This window comes from Mastigoproctus giganteus, chromosome 12 (genome assembly GCF_048544385.1).
Source record: "Mastigoproctus giganteus isolate SK-2022 chromosome 12, ASM4854438v1, whole genome shotgun sequence".
Taxonomy (NCBI): Eukaryota; Metazoa; Arthropoda; class Arachnida; order Uropygi; family Thelyphonidae; genus Mastigoproctus; species Mastigoproctus giganteus.
In genome coordinates, this window is record NC_143586.1 from 114,526,946 (window position 1) to 114,549,236 (window position 22,291).

A 22,291-nucleotide genomic window follows, 5' to 3' on the forward strand; every position below is an offset into this window, starting at 1 on the left:
TGTGTCTGAATTATTGCTGCAGTCTTGTCTAGATGATCCTGCAATGCATCTTTAACCAGTGACTCCATTATTTTACCCGGAACAGAAGTTAAACTAACTGGTCTGTAATTACTCGTGTCACCCTTCGATCCATCTTTGTGAATTGGGGATACATTTGCACATCTCCAGTCCGTGGGAACCTCCCCTGAGTCCAAGGACGCTCTCATAATTATGGCTAAGGGTTTGCTTAGCTGCTTTGCCGCCTCCTTTAAAATAACTGGATTGATCCCATCCACCCCAGGTGCCTTTCTTATGTTTAACTTCAACAATTTCTCCTCCACTTTGCTCTCAGTTATTACAAAATCATTAAGCACACTGCTACAATTTGATAACCTTCTTCCATTTTCAAACTGTAATAATTCCTCACGTGTGAATGTAGATGCAAAATACTAATTCAGTTTGTTTGCTATCTGAGCAGGATCATCAACAGTGGAACCATCGATGTCAATTCCCCATTATAAGACTCTCTGATTTACTGGCCCACTGTATTTCCTTGTACAGTTTCTTATTATACTCATCAGAGTCATTAGGCCTGTAGCACGCTCCTACTCTCAATTTTGATCTCCCAATGCTTATGTCACACCAAACTGACTCGACACTGCACTGTCCAGTGATGTCCACTGTCTTCACTTCCTTGGATTTTATGTTTCTTAACTAATAGCATAACCTCTCCTCCCTTCCTCTCCCGTCAACCCCCTCTGCACTCCCCGAACTCCAGCCCCGCACCCCCTACATCTGTGCGACACCACGCCTCCCACATCCCAACAATATCCGCCCCCGATGCCCTGAGCAACACCTCAAATTCATCAAATTCACCCACCATACTCCTAGCACCGGTGCACACTCAAGTACACATGCACCCGCTCCTTCTCCCAGCCACCCCAACACAACTCATGTGCCCACCTGCACCGCAACGACTCCCAGCAGTCTCTGAAACATCCCGCCCGCCGCTCATTCCAACAGAAGCAATGATATGGAAAGCAACTTTGCATATTATAAACTTTGTCAGTTGTAATAAATTACACGAGAATTAATATTTGTGGGCATGTTATTTTGGAGGAGATATTGTGAAAAACTAATAGCAACGTGTTAGAACAGTTGCCACCTAACGGAGTTTGTAATTCAAAATTTCTTTGTTCGTTACGTGTGTCGATGGTTAAGATGTCAGGTCGTGCTCAACTGTTTGTAGGGCGATTGCCGTTAGATACAAAAGAAAGAGACGTAGAACAGGTATTTGAAAAATATGGGCGACTACTCAGGTGTGATGTTAAGTATGGTGAGTAACACTTTTTACTAAATCATGATATTATTATTTTGGCGGATTTCGTTCATTTGCAACATGGCGTCTTGATATGGCGTGTAAGCATTATACTCGATTTATATAATTTGCATTTGCCTTTTAATTTTTGGGTTTACCCTAACTTTTCTTGTATAATTTAAGGTGACAGCACTTAATTCGGACAGCTGTTTAAAAATTCCGAGATACAGTTACATATTGTGCCTTGAATAAAGACGATATGCTTTCTATTCATCACAATTGGCGTTAGTAAGAAATGTTTACATCAGAGCATCGAAAATCCGAGCGACAATAATTCGAAACGTCAGTAATCCGAACGAGCCACTATTTATTATTTTTTATGCTTTTGCCATAAAATAATTACAATAAGTACCAGTTATTGTGATCACGTTTGCGAATTTAATTTCGATTCGGCTAAAATCTGTTATTTGGGTACCACTTGTATTCGCGCAGTGGGCGTGGTCGTGGAAGGAGGGGGGGGACACTCCACTAATATTAGTCCACGTAGATTAATCTATTTATTATGACTCTGCAGTCTCCCACGCAACCGTCCCTTTATCCATTACAGCAACTTGTCTTTATTGCCATGCCACTTCAATTTGTAAAGCAGTCTTCTATGTGCAATAGTATCAGAAGCCTTCTTGAAATTCAAGTATATGATATCAAAATTATTTTTTGCATCCAGTTTCTTTTTGACCACATCATAGTATCCAATCAAATTTGTCAGACAAAACTTCACCATAACAAACCCATGCTGTGTCTGAACTATTACTGCAGTCTTGTCTAGGTGATCCTGCATCACTTTAACCAGTGATTCCATTATTTTCCCTGGAACAGAAGTTAAACCAACAGGTCTATAATTATTTGTGCCACTCTCCGATCCCCATTTGTGAATTGGGGATGCATTTCGAAATCTCCAGTCATTGGGGACCTTCCTTGAATCCAAGGATGCTCTCATAATTATGGCTAAGGGTTTGCTGACTTCCCTCGCTGGCTCCTTCAGTATAACTGGATATATTCCAACTCCCCCAGGTGCCTTTTTTATGTTTCACTTCAACAGTTTCTTCTCCACTTTGCACTTCGTTATTATAAAAACATTTAGTTCCCATAGAGAGTTGAGTAAACTTCTGTCCTCCCCTTCATTACAGAATTCCTCGTGTGAATGTAGATGCGAAATACTCATTTAGTTTGTCACCTATCTGAGTGGATCATCATCAGTTGAACTAACATCAAGTGGACCAATCTGATTCATCCCCATCCTTCTAGAGTTTACATAAGTAAAGAAGTCTTTATTGTTTTTATTTGCATCCTTTGCCACAGATTTCTCGTAATCAGCCTTCTCTTTCCTCACTTCCTTTGTGACTTTATTACAGACTATCTTATATTTGCCATAGGCTTCTGTGTCACTTGATAATTTATATGCATACCACATGTTTTTCTTCTCTGCCACGAGCTTCATTAGTTCATAGGTCTAAAACTTCAATGCTATTTCTTGCTTGCTATGAAAACCCTAATAGCTTCCAAGATTAATTCCTTGAAGGTTCAACTGATGATGTTTAAAACAGCAAATTCATTTAGAATTTGCTGTTTTAAATATCATCAGTTGATCCCACTGTATAGAATTTAAAAACTTAGTAGAGACCACTGTAGTCACCTTTATGTAGTCACAAAAACCCTTCCCTTCCCTTTACCGTTGTTGGTAGTTACAACTTGAAGTAAATCCCACATCAGTACACTGTGATCACTGTCACCTACTGGTTCCTTTATCAAAAAATTCTTAATGCATAAATAATCACTGCTGATAATCAGATCAAGAGTATTACTCCCTCTGGTTGCTCCTCGAACATGTTGCTATAGAAAACAATTCTCCAATAAGTTCACAAAAGTCTTGCCAGTGTGCAAGTGACCATTCCACAAGTTCCAGTCAATATCTGGAAAGTTAAAATTCCCCATTACAAGACATTCTGGGCGCCTCCGTAGCCAGGTGGGAAGGTGCAGCAGTGTGTAGCACAGGCTTCTTGATTAGACCGGGGTTCGAGCCCGTCACCACCAAATATGGAGGATGCGGAAAGGTCAGGGAATGACCACTGCATATCCCGGAGCAATATGGCCTTAGTTGCTAATGCTCCTAAAAAAACCAAATAACAAACAACATAACAAGACATTCTGGTTTACTGGCCCACTATTTCTCTGCAGAATTGTCATTAGGCCTATAACACATTCCTACTCTCAACTTGGTTTTTTAGGTGCTTATGTCATAATTAAAATTGAATCAACACTGCACTGTCCACTGACGTCAACAGGATGCACTTTCTTAGATTTTGTTTTTTTTAACTGATAGCATCACCCTCCTCCCCTGTCTATCCTTTCTGCACACATTATTCCCCAAATTCCAATTCTGCACTACTTATATCTATGTGACACCATGTCTCTGATATCCCAACAATATCTGCCTTTGACGTCTCAAACAGCACTTCAAATTCATCCAATTTATTTACTATACTTATAGCATTGGTGTACATGCAAGTGTACATGAACATGTTCTTACTCTTAGTTAACCTAACACAGCCCATGTATTTACTTGTTCCATGCTTACTCCCAGCAGCTCTTGAAATTCCCAGCAACCTGCTTTCTAGGTTGCTGCTCATTACAATAGAAGCAGTGCAAGAATCACTCTCACTTCTGTGGCTACTGTTAATCTTTTAGTCTGTGAATTCCCCTCCCAAGCTAGCAGTTTTCTGACCCACCTAACACTGCCTCGATAGCATCAGCAAATATTCTTGCACTCTTTCTATTTTAGTGTATCCCATCCCTGTAGAAACAATCTCTCCTGTTAAGAAGCACAGACCATGCTGAAAAAACTTTTATCCTATGAGCCTTGCACAATCTCTCCAGTGCCGAATTGATTGATAAGGCTCTCATGATATACTCCCTCCTATCGTGTCTCGGCAGAATTGCAGACACTTTCAAAATTAACCCTAACTCATGACTTTTTTTCAACATTGACCTGTACTTGTTAAGTTAACGGAAAACAAAGATGTAACGACCTTCCCTAAATATATTAAAAATTGCTTGGATCTGTTTTTTTTTTTTCTGTTGAAGCTTTTGGAAATGCTTCTGACAGCCAAATCAGTCATGGCAGTGAAAAAAATCAATCATTGCATATGAACAAATCTTTTAACTCAGTACTTCTTAGGAGGGCTAAGTCTACATTTCTTGAAGCAATTAGAATCAATTGGTTTCTAACAGAAAATCAAAGCAGAAATCCACAGATAAAAATTTCCTAGATAAGTTAATGTTTGAAAGTATACTGTACTGGTAAACAAGCCATTGGTCTTTGAGGTTGTTACAGAAATTCTCTCAGTTATTCCAGACAAGCTGTACTTGCTACCTGGGAGTCTAAAACGCTGATGAAACTGATGTTCAGGTGACTCTCAAGTCAAGTGGATCCAATTTCGGCGAAGTCCGGATGGTCTGTAACAGCCAAATCCTCTGCTTGCACCGTCACAATGGTGGGACTGTTAGTAATCCTGGGTATAACCTCCATGCAGAAGCACACAGTGGGTGACCACCCAGCTGTGAACCAAGGTAAGCAGGGGTCTAGGTCACATGGAGGAATGCCGCCCCCTCTGTGTTACCAGACAGTACTAGGTGATGCATAACTCATCAACCGGTGAAATACTACTATTTTGCTTATTCGAGGCTTGAAGTAGTGGAACCCATGTTTAGTCTCCAGAGCCAAGTTCCGGTTAACCCTACCCCCATCTCTTCCATCATGGTATGACTGATGACTTTTGAGGTTATGATGGACATCAAGGCGAGATGCAATTTTCCTTACATTTCGAGGGTATAGCTCTAAAACGGTGTCTGCAGAAGGCTGGCTGCTAGTTATTGGTAACTCTCTAGGAAGCTTGCAGATCATCTAGTGTATAATCTTGCTACCTCTACTCTGCTAGATAGGGACTGGAGGGAGCCCGAGTGTGTATGCGGGGGGGGGGGGGGTGTCGAGGCCACGTTATGTCAAGGATCTGGGTATATTCTTACCATGTGTACGCCATATCCAAAAATTTCACTACTTTTTACAGCATGTCCCACCCACTTTTTCATACTATTGAATACACCACGAAACTAATAAAGTAAACTTATCTGTGAGATCTAAAAGCCTCCCAAACATTTCCTAGTTCATTTCACAAATGTATGTGGTCTCAATTCAAATCTCAACAATGTCCATTTCCACTGGCAGTCTGCCAAACCCCATGTACTTTTTCTGACAGAATCTCAGTTATCGGTTGATTCAACTAGTGCTCATCTCAGCTGCCAAAACTATTCGCTGTATGATTCCTTTTGCCTCAAAGGTGGTACTTGTGCAAATGTCCGTTTTGATATTCCCTGTCAGAGACTTGATAATTTAGAATCTCCTTTTTTCATTCTTCTCTGGCTTAAAATCTCTCTACCTCATTGTGTCAAATTCATCTGTTGTCTTTATTGTCTCTACCATTCTCCCAATTCCACTAATTACTTGGAGCTCTTTGACTTCCTCTCTTTGCAACTTGACTTTCTCCAGCCTAACTTTCCTAACAGGGAGATAATTTTCCTTGGTGATTTTAATGTTTGCAACTCCAGCTGGCTTCCGTTTTCTAGTCACACCGGTGCCTCTATAGCCAGGTGGGCAGGAGCAGCAGTGCGTAACACATGCTTCTTGATTATACTGGGGTTCGAGCCTGTGACCACCAAATATAGAGGATGCGGAAAAGTCAGGGAATGACCACCTCATGTTAGCCGAGCATATCCCCGGGGCAATATGGCCTTAGTTGCTAATGCTCCTAAAAACCAATGAACTCTAGTCATACTGACCCAGCTGGTTGAGATGCTAGGCTTTTGCAATTACTTGCACAGATTGTTCATTTACCTACAAGAATACCAGACAATTCTAAAGATACAGCCAACACGCTTGATCTTTTTCTCACAAACAACCCTTCTAAGTACACGGTCGAAGTGAGTGGTCACTTCTGCACCTAAGATCACAACTTGGTGATTGTCTCTTCTCCAATGGAGCCTTTATTTTATGATTATTCCCAGTCTTGTATTGTTTGCCATTACAAGAATGCAAAATGGGATGACATGCAAGATTTCTTTTTCTTTGTCAGATTACTGTTTCAAAACTTCTGATGTCAAGATCAGATCGTGTCAGTGAAATTATTCTTGTAGGAATGGAATCCTTTATCCCACACTCCACTTTACCCCTTTACCTTTTACCCCACACTGCACTTTAGAATCTCTTCCTTTTTCTAAACCTTTGTTTTCCAATAGATGTGCGAAGGCCGTTCAAGAGAAGAATGTTGCATATCGTAATTGGCTTGTTTTTAATTCTTCAGTTTCATTTTTTGCCTACACCAAAGCTCGCAACAATTGTAAAGTAGTTATCAATCAGTCCAAAATAGAGTTTAAACAGGCTAAGTGTAGAAAACTTGCTTCTTGCCCTCATGTTAGCCGAGCGTTCTGGTCTCTTGCCAAAGCTATTGGCCGCAGCTTTTGCCCATCTCAGTTCCCACCTCTGTCCAAACCAGATGGTTCTGTTGTCACTTTTTTTTTTTTTTTGTTATTACTCCAAAACAGCCAGAGCCTTACAGAGGAAGATTTCAGCCAACGATAAAGCTGACCTGTTAGCATCCCATTTTTCTTCCAACTCATGTATTAATGATCTTGGTAAAACATCTCCCACCATTCCCACACGCTCCATTCAATGCCTCCTGTGGTCTTGCGGCAAAAGGATGTCAAAAGGATTTTGACGAATCTTGATGCTAAGAAAGTTCCATGTCCTGATGGTATTTCTCCAATTGATCTCAAAACCTGTGCTTTTGAACTTACTCTTGTTCTTTGCCGCTTTTTTTTCACTTTCTTCTTCCAAAGGTGTTTTTCCTTCTGCTTGGAAATTTGCTCATATCCAGCCAGTTCCTAAAAAGGGTGACAAATCCCTCCCATCCAATTACGACTCTTTGCAGTTACTTCTACTCTTTCTAAAGCAATGGAGAAATCAATTAAACTCTTAAACCATATAAAAACCTTCCGTCTGATCAACGATCGGCAGTATGAATTCTCTCAGTGTCGATCCACTGGTGATATTCTGGCTTATGTTACCCATTTATAGACTAATTCAATGGAAAGGTTCAGTGAAACACAAGTAGTTGCTCTTGACATCTCAAAGACTTTCGATCATGTTTGGCATAAAGATCTTCTAAACAAGCTTCTGTCTTATGGTTGCCCAACTGTTTTTTATAATTGGTTATCCTGTTTTCTCTCTGATCGCTCACTGAGGGTGATGGTAGATGGCTTTCTGCCTTCTAACTTCTCCACTAATGCTGGTGATCCTGGGGTTCAGTTCTTTCCCCCACTATTTTCCTCTTGTATATTAATGACCTTCTTCCACTGACTGGAAATTCTATCCATAGTTTTGCCAACATTGTATTCCACTTTCCATTTTGAGAAACCTTGCCCTGCTCAATCGGCGCATGATAGCCTTAGATGCTGATGCGCCATTAAACTTCTAATAACCAACCAACCAACCCTGCTCAATCAGCTTCAACTTCTTGAATATCTGCTACCAATTCCTCAAATGCCGATCTCCAGGCAATTCTCCAGTGGGGCAAAGACAACTTAGTTGATTTCCATCCTTCTAAAACTCAGTCTTGTTTATATCTCACAAAAAGGATTCTTCTGTTCCTGTGCGTATCTTTGTTGACACTCCAATTTCTAAGCAAAGTGATATACCTGTTTCTGGATTACCCTGACTTCTAATCTCTCTTGGCACAAGCACATTACAAGTATTGCTTCCTCTGCATCTAAAAAACTTGGTTTTCTCTTTCGCTGTCGGCGTTACTTTTCTTCCAAACAGCTGTTCACTCTGTACAAATCGCAAATCTGCCCTACCATGGAATATTGTTCCCACATCTGGGAACGGTGCCCCCAAAACCTCTCTCAGGCTTCTAGATTCCATTCAGAAGAGGGAAGTTAGGTTAATTAATTATTTTTATCTAACAGTCTCTCCACTCGCTGTCTGATAGACCTAGTTTTTCTGCTGCATGCCTTTTCTACAAATACTTCCATGGGTACTGTTCTTCTGAATTGGCTTCTATAATTCCCACTCTCTCTCTCTCTTTCAAAACAATCCAAATACGTGCCGCCAACATCCATTTTCTGTCCTACTTCAAAGTCACAGAACCAATTTTCATCTTCCTCGTTTATTCATTCAACTGCTGTTTTCTGGAACAACTTTCCTTCATATGTATTTCCTGAAAATTAGTCTATAGAAATTCAAGTCTAATGTCAACAAATATCTTCTTTCGTCTTCTCAACCTCCAACCCAAGCACGCTACTAAGTACTATAGGTTTTCATAAAAAAAAAAAAAAAGTGTATATTTTAATATAAAATATGTAGGTTGTCAGTGAATTTAATTTTTCGTGCTAACTCCTGATTTTTACAAAAAAAACCTCCTGCTTACAAATGTATAAATTAAGGCATTTTGAAAGTTAAAAGTTGGCAGGTATGCAATAGCACAGTGTGCCACTCACTCAGCACAGTTCCAGTAGGCACTGTTTATTTTAACAATTGGAAAGAAATGTGAAATAATTAAAAGATGTAAAAATAAGTGAAAGTTGAATGGAGATGAATTTGGAATTGGTCAACAAAAGACTGTGGGATGTAATAAAAACCAGCCGAAGTTTGAAGAATGAGTGTGAAATATTTGCCAGAGCTTCTCAAATAAAATGAATGAAAGGTGTGAAAAATGAGCAACTTGATTTTTTTTTTTTTTTGTGATAAAAGCGGTTTTCCAAAAACAGGAGACTCCTATATCTTTGTCCAATGTTTTTGATTATGGCAGAATATTTTTCATAAATAGGTCTCCTGGAACATTTCACTTTTCTTTTGGTTGCATAAAACATTTTAAAGAAAGGATTGGTATAAAGGAGTTACAAATATTGGGCAAGAAACTCAGTGCTCATAATGTTAGAACAACTTTGTTTTATGAAAGTTGGCAAAAAAAAGTGAGAAGGGTCTTGTTCAGGTAAAGATCTGTTAATCAGATGAAATTGACAGGTGATGCCTACTCATTAGCTTTCATACAAGAGCAAAATGCTCTGGATATAAAGTGAGCAAAAACAATTTTTTGTGCTGTTTCAGTGCAGTGGTCAGTGCAGCTTCCGTAGCCAGGTGGGAAGGAGCAGCAGTGCTTAGCACATGCTTTTTGATTAGACCGGGGTTCGAGCCCGTCACCACCAAATACGGAGGATATGGAAAGGTCAGGGAATGACCACCACATATTCACGGAGCAGTATGGCTTTAGTTGCTAATGCTCCTAAAAAAAAAAAACAAAACAGCCCGTGCCCACCAAATATGGAGGGTACAGAAAGGTCAGGGAATGACCACCGCATATCCCTGGAGCAATATGGCCTTAGTTGCTAATGCTCCTAAAAACCAAATAACAACAGTGCTTTGGTGGAAAACATTAAAATTAGCTTGCGAGGGAAAGTCAAAATCTCCAAGTGTAAAGGGGAAAAAATGTTCTACAAGTTAATTATTTTAACCATTGATCCATTTGCATGACTCGTGATATTTTAGAAACATGGCAGAAGGATAACTTTGTTCCACATGTCAAATTTTCTGTTTCAGAAAAATCTCCTTCAAAAAAAGCACTTCTGTTACTGGATAATGTTTCATCCCATCTTCCTGTGGAAATATTAAAAGCATGAAATGGTAATGCCATTTATATCCCACTGAATGTTACTTACTATTGGAGGCTTGAAGTGGTGGAACCCATGTTTAGTCTCTAGAGCTAAGTTCTGGTCAACCCTTCCCTATCTCTTCCATCATGCAGTATGATTGATGACTTTTGAGGTTATGATGAACGTCGTGGCGAGATCCAATATTCCTTACATTTTGAGGGTACAGCTCTAAAACGGTGTTTGCAGGCCAGCTGCTAGTTAGTACACCGGACCGAACCTATTGGTAACTCTCTAGGATTCTTCCAGATCAGCTAGTGTATAATCTTGCTACCTCTACTCTGCCAGATAGTGACTGGAGGGAGTCCGAGTAGTGTGTATGCATGGAGCATTGTCGAGGCCACGTTATGTCAAGGATCTGGGTATATTCTTACCACGTGTACGCCATATCCAAAAATTTCATTACTTCATACAGCATGTCCCACCCACTTTTCCTTACTATTGAATACACCATGAATTGTCAAACTAATAGAGCAAGCTTATCTGCAAAAAGATCTAAACCTCCCAAGCACTTCCTAATTCATTTCACAAATATACATGGTCTAATCTCAACGATGTCCATTTCCACTTGCAGTCTGCCAAACCCCATGTACTTTTTCTGACAGAATCTCAGTTATCGGTTGATTCAGCTACTGCTCATCTCAGATGCCCAAATTATTCGCTGAAAAACCAAAAAAGACTTTACGTGTGACACTAGAGCAGCGATTAAAAAAAAAACAGGAAACTGATTCGTGGTGAAAAACACAAGGAGCTTGAAACAAAACGCATGCATCTAATTTACCAACATCATCAGGTCCGATTTGGCAAGAAAGGCAAATTATCTAGCCCAGCAACATGGAATTAGTGACTTCAAATGCAGCAGTTGCTGGCTCCAAAGATTTAAAAGACAGGAATAACTTGGTTTCTCGAAATGTTTGCAGTGAGTCTGGATTATTCGACAAAGAAAAGGCTGTAGACTGGTTGTGTTCTTTATGGTCAATTCTTCAAATATATGAGGCAAAGGATATTTTTAATCATGATGAGACAGGTTTATTTTATAATTTGCTGCCAAACAAAACATTTGCTGTTTGAAGAGAGGCTTGTCATGGTGGAAAGTTTAGTAAACAAAGACTGACTGTTCTGTTATGCTGCAATTCAGATGGCAGTACAAAACTACACTCACTTGTGATTGGTAAATTTTCCAAGCCAAGGTGTTTTAAAGAATTTAACCAATGTCCCTGTGATTGACCAATGGAAGTGCTTGGCTTACAGTTAAGTTTTCAATCTTTGTTATCAAAAGTGTACAGAAGAATGGCTTCAGAAAAAAGGAATATTTTGATGGTTCTAGATCACTGTACAGAACATTCTGCTGAATCACTTAAGTTGAAAAATATACTGCTATTGTTTTTACCTTCCAGTACCACCAGTTTTATGCAGTCACTGGATCAAGGCATTATTTATAACCTCAAGAGAGCATATAGAGCCTGCCTGATAAGGTACTTGATTCACAACATAGGAGGGAACAATTTGCAGCCAAATTGGAATGTCTTAGATGGTATTGCTTGGGACAGTATTGCATAAAGTATAATATTAATCAACTACTTCAGAAAGAGTGCTTTGGAGAGAATATCATTGAAAAACATGGTCCAGCAGATGAATGTGAGAGCAATTGAGGAATGGGAGAATTTGAAGAGTTTGAAGGTCAATGATGAAGTTGCTACCACAGCAATGCCAAACCAGAAGAACTGCTGAGCATGTAGCAAAATGATGTTTTTGTTATTAGTGAAAGTGAGGAAGCACACACGCTGCCATCTAAAAAAAGATGCTCAAAAATGTTGGCCTGTGGTAATGCTGATAAAGAAACAACTTTTGCATTTGATAATGCCTGTGCTGTAGTTAAAAATGCACATAGGACAAACTGCAAACAACATTGGATTCTTTCTTTAAATTAGATTCATATATTAAAAAGTTAATGTTTTGTATATCTTCTTTTACATCAAGAATGTAATTATATTTACTGTGATACTAAAATATTGCATATATCAAAATATATACTGTACAATATTTTCATTTCTGTTAATTGCCTTATTCTTAGTTTATCTTTGATATCATTATTTTTGATATTTTTATTATTATTTTTAGATATATATAGTATGTATCAAAACAACCCCCTAAAATTTTGACACTTTTGGGTGACCTCGTTATTATAAAACGAGAAAATTTAGGTCCTTTGAACTTTGTATTAACGAGATTCGACTGTACTTTCATTTGAAAAAGGATCTATCAATGCTTTTTAAATAAGTTGTTAATATGAACTTATGTTATTACTGTTGTGATATTTTATAAATTAATTATTATTATTTATTAGTATTTAATTAATTTATGAAAGTTATGCAGAAATTGGACAGATTAACCAAATTTATAACCTGTTTATTTTACTTTTGTGTAATTATTCATGGAGATCTATCCCACCTTGTTATTTTAGGGACTGGTATGGCATATGCATTTGTGGACTATGATGATAGACGAGATGCAGAGGTAAGTTAGCAAAATATATTGATTTGTTATTTAATGTTTTTTCTGCTTCTGTATTAATTTAATTGTATTAATTCGATGTAACTTTTATACATAAGTATAAAATTTATAAGGAATAAATTAAAATGCTTAATTTGATTGTATAAAAAATTAATATTTTTGTTTGTGTGTGTGTGTGTATATATATATGTATGTGTATATATATATATATATATATATATATATGTATGTATGTATGTATGTGTATATATATATATATATATATATATTCCCACACACTTTATGTAATTTATATAAATATTCTGAACACTGATTAGTTTTGAATGTTTTAACATGGTCTGAATTAGAGAAAGACAGGAGATGGAATGGCTGACCGTGCTGCTACCTGTCCTGTGTCCCTTGACTGCACCGATTGACAGACCCACAGATCATATGAAAGCCTTGCCTACCGTTTAGACATGCAACTGTTCCCATAGGCCTTTGGTTCCAAAAGTGCAAACTTCAAACCGGCTTCATCGCCCAACTGGTACAGTTGCGAGCCACTAAGAAAGATTACCGGTGCTGGCGCTGACTGAGAGTCATGACCTCTCCGATGGCCAGTCTTAGCGTATGTGCAAAGTATTTTTTTTTTAATCAGCGTCTTGTGGCTTCTTGACAATATATTCAAAATTTTGAAAATTTGAATTTTGTAATTCAGTAGCATATTCTTGAACAGGCAGTGGGTCATTCAAAAATTAGATAGTTTGCATTGTGTGAGATTCTGGGACTTGAGAGAATTGGAAATTTAATTTTCAATTGTTGAATGTCAGGTTATTTTATTTAATAATTATTTCATCCATCTTTTCTAATACATTTAATTGGTCATTTCAGACTTTCTAGTATATTTGTAATTTTTTTAAAGAAATCATTTTTGTTTTGTGTAGGACGATATATAATAGCAAATGCACTTTTGTTTTCTAGAGAAATTGGGAAATTTATCATAAATTTTTACTATATATATTTTTTATTGTATTTCTTTTGGTGAATAAAAGGATATGATATATTTTCTATAACTGATATAGTGGTTATAATTAAACTATATCAGTGTGAAGGACTGCAGAAAAATGCTAAATTGTATAGAATAGAAATTTAGTATAGTTAAGTCAGATGATACAAAAAAAGAAGTTATAAAATTCCATCGGGTAATAGTGTGTTGTTGGAGTGAAAAGCAAGTTTGAGATCACAGATCATACCCATATCACGTGTTAATCTTCGTCAAACTGTTCATTGTGATCCCCAGAGTTTTTCATGCAAGATGATGCACCATTGCATTTTGCTTACCTGGTGGCCAACTTATAACATGTTTTTTGAATACTAATTTCCTGTCTTTTCTCTTGACTGCTTGGCCCTCCATTGCTAGATCTCAAATTCCATGGATTGAAGCTGGGTCTCAATCCATGGGAATTTGGTTGTGCAGTTGTTTGAGGACAAATTACACCAGGACAACATTTGAAACCCCTTGATGGAGGCTCAGCATAACAAAACCTGTTGGGAATATTCTGAAGGAAATGTTATGAATGACATGGCTCTCAATTTCAGTGTGTTATTCATCTCAGTCGACATTATATTGAACAGTTAGAAGAATTTCTTGGGAGAAAGATACATGGAAAAACTAGTTCTAAGTATAAGATTAAAACACCACCCTCCATATAAATTTTGGGCAAAATGACTATTTATTGAAATAGATAAAAGCATTATTTCGCAAAAAAAAAAAAAGCGCATGTATAACCTGTATGCATGAAAGATGTTTTATGTGAAAACATCTTTGACGAAAATCAGAACTGTTTTAAAATCAAACAGCTAGAACAGAAGTTATGAACGATGTAACGGTTTATGCTCATGCCCGCTACTTACTCTACTGAATCAGTGGGTCATTTGTAGTGGGCTTGAGCATAAGCTCATTCCTGCTACTTCCTAAATACGTCTTTCATGCTTCCTAAATGTCGTCTCGCATTTTTGTTACCAATCTGGTTTACTTCAGTCCGAAATATTTCGTTTAAATGATGTAACGTTTTATGCTCATGCCTGCTACTTACTCTACCAAATCAATGTTAGTGACTGTATAGCATAATTTAGGAAGTGACGTAATTTGCATCATTTCTGATTCACATTTTTGTGACAAATTGGTTTACTTCAGTTAGAAATTTAGTAGGTGCTGCCAAAGATAAATATTTCACATCAAAAATATTTTAGTACCCAACAATTTTTTATGTTAATTTTGATGTTTCTAACTCCTTGTGGATCATTAATCAATGGAATGTCTTCCACCAATGGAGGATATTCACAAGGATTTAGAAACATCAAAATTGGCATTAAAAACGGTTGGGTATTGGAATGTTCTTTGTGAAAATTCATTTATTTTAATAAACTACAGGCAGTTCCTGCTTTACGAGTTGAAGCAGTTTACGAATTGAAAATATGAACATTAATTCCAATAAATAAATGAGAAGAACATGAAGGGTGTTTGGAATAAACTCATCAGTTTACAGCACGCTCTCGTTATAATGCGGTTCGCTTTACGCTGATTTGCTATAACGCTGTCACAAATCACTATAATGCTGTTTTACAGATTGCATTTTTGGCATATTTAACGAAATTGTTTCATTTGATGGAGTTGATAGCTTGAAGATGAATAGCAAAACAGCATTAAAATGTTTCCCACGCTCAGTGAAATTTTTATGCATGCTAATTTAATTGCAGTACAGTGACTTGTTACGTAGTTCCGAGATCAACATTTAAAAAAAAATGTTCAAGTATATTGCTTGTAATATTTGCATTATATGCATTTATCCAAAGTCTAATCATCACTTAGTACAATATTAGACATCGTGCGTAATGGACAGTTTACTCGAATATTGTATCATAATTAATGCAACCAACGCAGTTACATTTTCAAAGTGTTAATAATGGCAGATAAGAATGAAAAAGCAACAATGTCTGAACACAGTACGAAGACTACAAATGTAAGAAAAAGACTGAATTTGAAAATTAAATTAGACATGTTGAAGCGAATCGATTCCGGTCAACGACAAGCAGATGTGTGCCATAATTTCGGACGGGCAAGTTTAACTGTAAGAACAATTATAAAAAAATAAAGAATTAATTTTAGCAGCGGGAGAGACTGCTGTTCCATTGCAAGCAACTAGGGCTAGACCGGCTATTAGGATTGAAATGGAGAGACTAACTAATTTTATTGAAGATAATATCCATTGCAGAATTCAGTTAAGGTAAATATTATAAAAAAAGAGAGATTGGCCTATATAATGATCTGAAGAAAACCCACCTAAAAAAAAAAAAATGTTGAACCATTTAAAACTAGTAAGGGCTGTTTGAATAGATTTAAAATCCAGGGAGAAGCCGCAAGTGCAGATCAAGGAGCCGAAACTTTCAAAAAAGAACTTGCTAAAATTATTGAAGAGGGGTATTGTGTGTTATACTTCTCAACAAGTTTTTAACATAGATGAAGCAGAACTTTTTTGTAAATTTTAAGCGGCGAAGGATCGGTTGACTTTATTGTTGGGTGGTAACGCTTCGGGGGATTTAAAATTAAAACCCCTTTTAGTTTACCAGGAAGAGGGCCAAAGTACAACCCAAAATAGACACATTTTTCATGATTAAATTAATCGATTAAAATCAATTTAGATCAATTAAATTCATGATTTTAATTGGAATTTTAAGTTTAATTTTGATACGTAAGTAGTTCTACATAATTATATACGTATGTAATGCAGAATATTTTATATGTACAAATATTTGAATACTAACTATTTTGACTGACATTTGTGCATCTTTTCACTACCGTGAATCTACGCTCGCTTATCGCGGATTCACTTAGCGCTCTGTTTTTCCAGAACGAATTATCAGAAGACGACTCCTTGTGCCTCCAACAAATCTAGTGTCGAGCCAGCAATGAGTGAAGAATCATCGTGTGCATTTAGTCAATGATAATGAAGAATAAAATTTTTCTTTAATATTAATATGACATAAATAATTTCTTTATTATTATAATTTGTTGATTTTAAAGGGTGTTTTTATTTCTTTGTATAAATAAATCATTGTTTAAGCATCTATTGTTTTGTTGACCTTTATTTAACATTACTATGGTCAAATTTCACTGTTGAGAACAGTGAAATGTTAACATTATATCTATGGGAAAAAAGATTCTCTCTTTACAAGTGCATGCTAGGAATGAATTAATTCTTAAAGTCGGCAACTACCTGTGTCATTTTGCTCAATTTATATGGAGTGCAGTATTTTCAATTAGTTTCGAAGAATGTTATATGACAATGGCACCATTTATGATTTGAATAAATCGATTATATAACTATTCACTCTTGTATACAATATGCTGTAACGTTTTCCTGTCTAGTTAAATTTTTTTAAACTTTTTTTTATTGTTGTTGATTACTGCATTCCTGACTTGAGCAAAGCAAGTACTAAGATAAGCAAGGTGAGTACTAAGATAATAAGCTTTGCTAAGGATTTAATAGATAATCAAACAGTACTTCAAGCTTAAACTGTACAATTAATCAATGCATTCCTGACTTTATTGTTAGGAAATGCAGTTTTCTGTGATGTAAATTTAATTTCTGTGATCAGTTGCATTCTGTTCACAGTGATGTAGTTTAATTATAAGCAGAATGTGTGTTAGTGAATTTTATTTGAATTAAACTTAGAGTAAACTGTAAGTTTAATTCAAATTAACAAACTGTTAATTGTTATTTAGCAGTTCAGTAATGTATTATTACTCTGTACTAGTTATTTTCAAAAGCGGCTAAATAAATCTCTCCCTTACTGAATCCATTTGTCTTACGCTTTAGTCTTTAATTTTGCCTTTAACATCTACTGACTTCTAGTGTTTAATACTGCCACTTTAAACTGGTTCTGCTTCTTTCCGTTAACACCCTTACTGTTTTGCTTCTTTCCGTTCTTTTGAAACTTCAATCAAGAATTATCAGCTGTTTCCCCTCCATACCATATTTCATCACTTAGTTTCCTAACATTTTGTTATCTGTAGTTACATTTTTTTATAAATGAATTAATTCAGCTTGCTTTTTATTACTTTTCTTGCTTTTATCACACCCTGAACGTTTATCTAAAATAACATTTCCCATTTTAGATAAACATTTGGGAAAATAAAAACTAAGTTATAGTTTCGCTGTAGTTATTCAAAAAAGCAAATAAATTTTTGGTAAGATATTTCATTTTAATGACATCATTTTAGCAAGTGTATCATAAACTAAGTGAATTCATTATAGCAAATTTGAATTTTTAGATGTAATTACTTAATAGTTTTTTAAAAAAAGAAAATTGGAATGAATTTATGTTATCATCAGAGAAGCTGCTTAAATATGTCCCCATTGAGGAATTTGAAAATATTTAAGGAAAGTAATGTAAAAAGTATGGGTCATTTCTAAGTGCATAGTTCTTGTTGAGAACAAGAACAGTGAGTACAGTATCAGCAAGGAAAGCAGACAAACAGCATTGAATAAAAAAAAAAAAAAAAAAAGCAAGCTGAGGAGTGTGCAATGAAAAATGGCTAGACACTGAATTGTAAAGACTTCCTTCAAAGCTTCAAGTTAAATATGAAATAAACGAATACGCCTGTACCAGGAAAGATTTATCTGAAATAAACAAATGAACAGTTCCTAAAATTTAGTCTATCTCTTTTCCAAAACCAGAAATCAGTGTAAGAGAATTATGTTTTATTCCTTTTTTGGGACCTTAAAATAAGTGATATAAGTGGGAAAGTTTTCTAAATGGGAATGCTATTGATGTTAAAACAATGCTTAACATTAGCAGAGGCACATGATGCAAGAAAGCAAGCTTATATAGTATCAGCCAAAAAAAAAAATAAAAACACTCCCTTCTCATTTCATCCATCCACTTGCCCCAAATGTTTTTCTAGTTCTGCCTTGAATCCATCTATTTAAGCTATCAATTTCTGCAATGACAGATGGAAGTTTGTTCCAGCAATCAGCCACCCACTGGCTAAAGGCAACCTTCCGCACATCTATCCTACTACTGTCTTTCCTCAATTTGAATTTATGCCCTCTCGGTGATTATTCTGAGCAAGAGGAAGAATCCCATCAGCATTGAGCATGTGCAAACCATTCAAGGCTTTATACACCTCAATCAGATCACTTCGCAGGTGCCTAGTCTCCGGACACTGTAATTTACAAAACTTAACTTAACAAATAAACAAAACTTCCAACAGCTCTACATACTTCTTGAAATGAGGCCTCCAGACCTGTATACAGTACTCAAAGTGTGGCCTGACCATTGCCTTATACAAGGGGATAATCATCTTATACCTGCTAGAAAAATCCCTTCCTGTATATCATTGGCAAGACACCATGAGCTATACTTGCAGACTGTCTGCACTGCTCAGAAAACTTCATATATGCCTGCACAATTACCCCAGGTCCTTTTCACTCTCTACTACTGTCAGTGTGGTACCACACAGTTGATACGCTACTCTGAGGTTACTGCTTCCCAATTTAAATATGTACTTTAAATATGTCAATGTTAAACTTCAGTTGCCACCTCTCAGCCCACCTGCTCAACTTTTCTAGATCCTGATGCAGCAGTGTACTGTCATTAACAACCCTGCCGACCTTCATATCATTTGCAAACTTGGACATTATGCCTGATATACCATCATCAATATCATTAACATTGACATTAACAATGGACCAATACTGAACCCTGGGGGACTCCACTGATAACATTAGTCCACAAAGAGTAATGTCCATTGATTACCACATCTGTCTTCTCCCACTCAACCACCCCTTTATCCATAGCAGCATTTTGCCTCCAATGTCACACTGCTCCAATTTGTGCTGCAGTCTTCCATGTTGCAACAGTATCAAGAGCCTTTCTAAAATCCAATTATATGATAATCAAAATTATTCTTTGCTTCCAGTTCCTTTGTAACTACATAGTATTCAATCAAATTGGTCAGACAAGACTTCCCCTTAACAAAAAAACCCATGCTGTGTCTGAGCTATAACTGAAGTCTTGGTCTTGTCTAGATGATCCTGCAATGCTTCTTTAACCAGGGCTACTATTAATTTCCCTGGAACGGAAGTTAAACTAACAGGTCTTTAATTACCTGTCTCTCCTTTGTGGATCAGGGTCACATTTGCACATCTCCAGTCCATGGGTACCTCTCCTGAGTCCAAGGAAGCTCTCATAATTATCGCTAAGGGTTTGTTTACTTCCTTTGCTGCCTCTTTTAATATAACTGTATAGATTCCATCCACCTCAGTTGCCTTTCTTATGTTTATCTTCAACTATTTCTTCTCCACTTTACTCTCAGTTATTACAAGATTATCTAGCTTACTGCCAGAGTTTAATACACCTCTGGCATTCCCCTCCCTGAATAACACCTCATGTGAATGTAGATGCAAAATATTCATTTAGTTTGTTAGCTACCTGAGCAGGATCATCAATATCAAGTGGACCAATCTGATTCATCCTCTTCCTTCTAGGGTTTACATAAGTAAAGAACTCTGCTGTTTTTCTTTGCATCCTTTGTCAAAGATTTCTCGTAATCTGCCTTTGCCTGCCTAACCTCCTTTGTGACTTGGTAACAGACTAGCTTATATCTATCATAGGCTTCCGTGTCACCTGTTAATTTATATATATTCCATGCATTTTTCTTCTCTGCCACATGTCTCATTAGTTCATCTGACATCCATTTAGGCCTAAATCTTGAACAGTATTTCTTAGTTGGTATGAAAAGCCCTAGTAGCTTCCAAGATTAATTTTTTGAATGGCTTTTATCAACAAGTAAGTAGTTTGCAGTTTCAAGTCCATACTCGGCCACAAAAAATTCATGACCCATTGTGAACTTTGGTGCCAAAACTCAGCTACCTGCAGTAATTCATTTTTTAGTTAGTTTAGAAAAGGAGGAATTACCTCTATTGATGTCTTGTAGAACAGTTCAGTGCTGATACTCTCCATTGTTGAATCAACTATACAAATAGTTTACGTGTATTCAACACCCTCATAGACAAAATCAATGATCCAATATTCACGGAATCAGAGGCCCACAGACCCCAAAATGCATTGAATCACCAACCCTAATCTCTGAGTGAGAGAATACTATATGTCCGTATTTTAAAAGCAATGAAACCAAATAAATAATGAATCCTTCTATTAACACTTTGAAAACAAATATTTAAAACATTAAGAATCCTCTAAGAAACTAAAGAATTTTGTTACTTCCCTGAAGCAGATGGGGCGGGCTTTTTGACCAGGGTCATGATCACAGGAAAGTGAAATCGTGGGTATTGTGACGGAATTTTATAGCCTGGAGATTAGTTTTTTTTTATGTAAGTTTTTTTTAGTTGCCACTTTGTCGCATGCGCTCCAAGGACCATGAATCTGAGATGGGATAGGGGCTATGTACATTGACTGAATTTTTGATGTAATTTAATTTCAAGCATCTCCAAAATAAACAGTTTCATGTTGAATGCTGGCAATTTTTGCTTCATTGAATAGAAAGTTGTGGCCTTCACTGATTGCATTTCATTGAAGTTCCGAAGCCCGAGGAGCGGGATGAAAGGAGTCACATTGAATGTTGCTTCATTCTCGTATTGAATGTGTAGTGTGGATCCCTGGTATGAGGAGTTGCAATCCTTGCAAGATACATTGTAAGCTAAATTATTTAATTTGAACGTGGAAGAGGATTGGACTTAATGATTTTTAAGGGCAGCATTGTAGTCTTGTTGTGGCTAATATTTTGAATTGTGTCTTTTTGAAAATACTATTTAATTTTTTGAACCATATACAATAAAGCAATAAAATATTTTTTTATGTTATTATTGTTGATAACTGGGGTGGTATTATGTAATCTGTTTTTTGCTAGTAACCTTATTTCGTTTATAATACGTAAGGGGTAACTTCTATTTTGAAATATGTTTCTTAGTGTTTGTATTTCTGTTTTTAGAGCTGATTTAGATGATCTGTAGGCATTGAGAAGTTGATTTAGGAATTTAGGATAATGGATCTTTTATAGGTGAAGGGGTGGTAGCTATTGTAATGAAGCATTCCAGAGTTGGTGGCCTTTCTCTATGTATATGCTAAATTGAACACATTTAACGTTTTAAGAACCTTTCTTCTGCGGGGACCATACAAACCATACAAGACATTCTACAGAACTTTAATACTATTGTTATATTTTTTTAAATTTCTCCCTCACACTTGTTATGAACAAAATTCAATTTAAGCATATACAGAAAAGCCACCAACACTGGAATAATTATTCATAGTGAATGATTCACTATACGTATGTATAACAAGAAAAGAAAACTTGATTAGAGAACACTTGACAGGTATGACTGACAATTGCTTAATGGGATTTAATTAAATACAAAAATGAAACAGCACAGAAGAGTGGGGGGAAGTGAAAGGGTAAATAAAAACAAAATAATACAGCAATAATAAATGAAAATAAGAAATAGCAATCAGTCAGGCACTGGGGAAACAGAATGATCCATACTGGCCAACTGTAAGTAAATGAAGTATTCATCGTTGTTGCATTGTCCTTATTGTTAGGATGTATGTGTGTCCCTCTATTCTGATTTGGACCCACCACACAAATAAAGCACTTCCAGC

At 36.6% G+C, this 22,291-nt stretch overlaps 1 protein-coding gene across 1 annotated transcript in view; it reads left to right on the forward strand.

Moving 5' to 3' along the window:
• The first annotated feature begins 1,169 nt into the window (after positions 1-1,169).
• LOC150077354 (uncharacterized) overlaps positions 1,170-22,291 on the forward strand; it is a 93,233-nt gene continuing 72,111 nt past the window's right edge. Inside the window, exons 1-2 of the mRNA XM_090386254.1 lie at positions 1,170-1,315; positions 12,579-12,631. Of these exons, the coding sequence (XP_090242380.1) occupies positions 1,192-1,315; positions 12,579-12,631 (177 nt within the window). The 5' untranslated portion in view covers positions 1,170-1,191. The remainder of the gene's footprint in view (positions 1,316-12,578; positions 12,632-22,291) is intronic.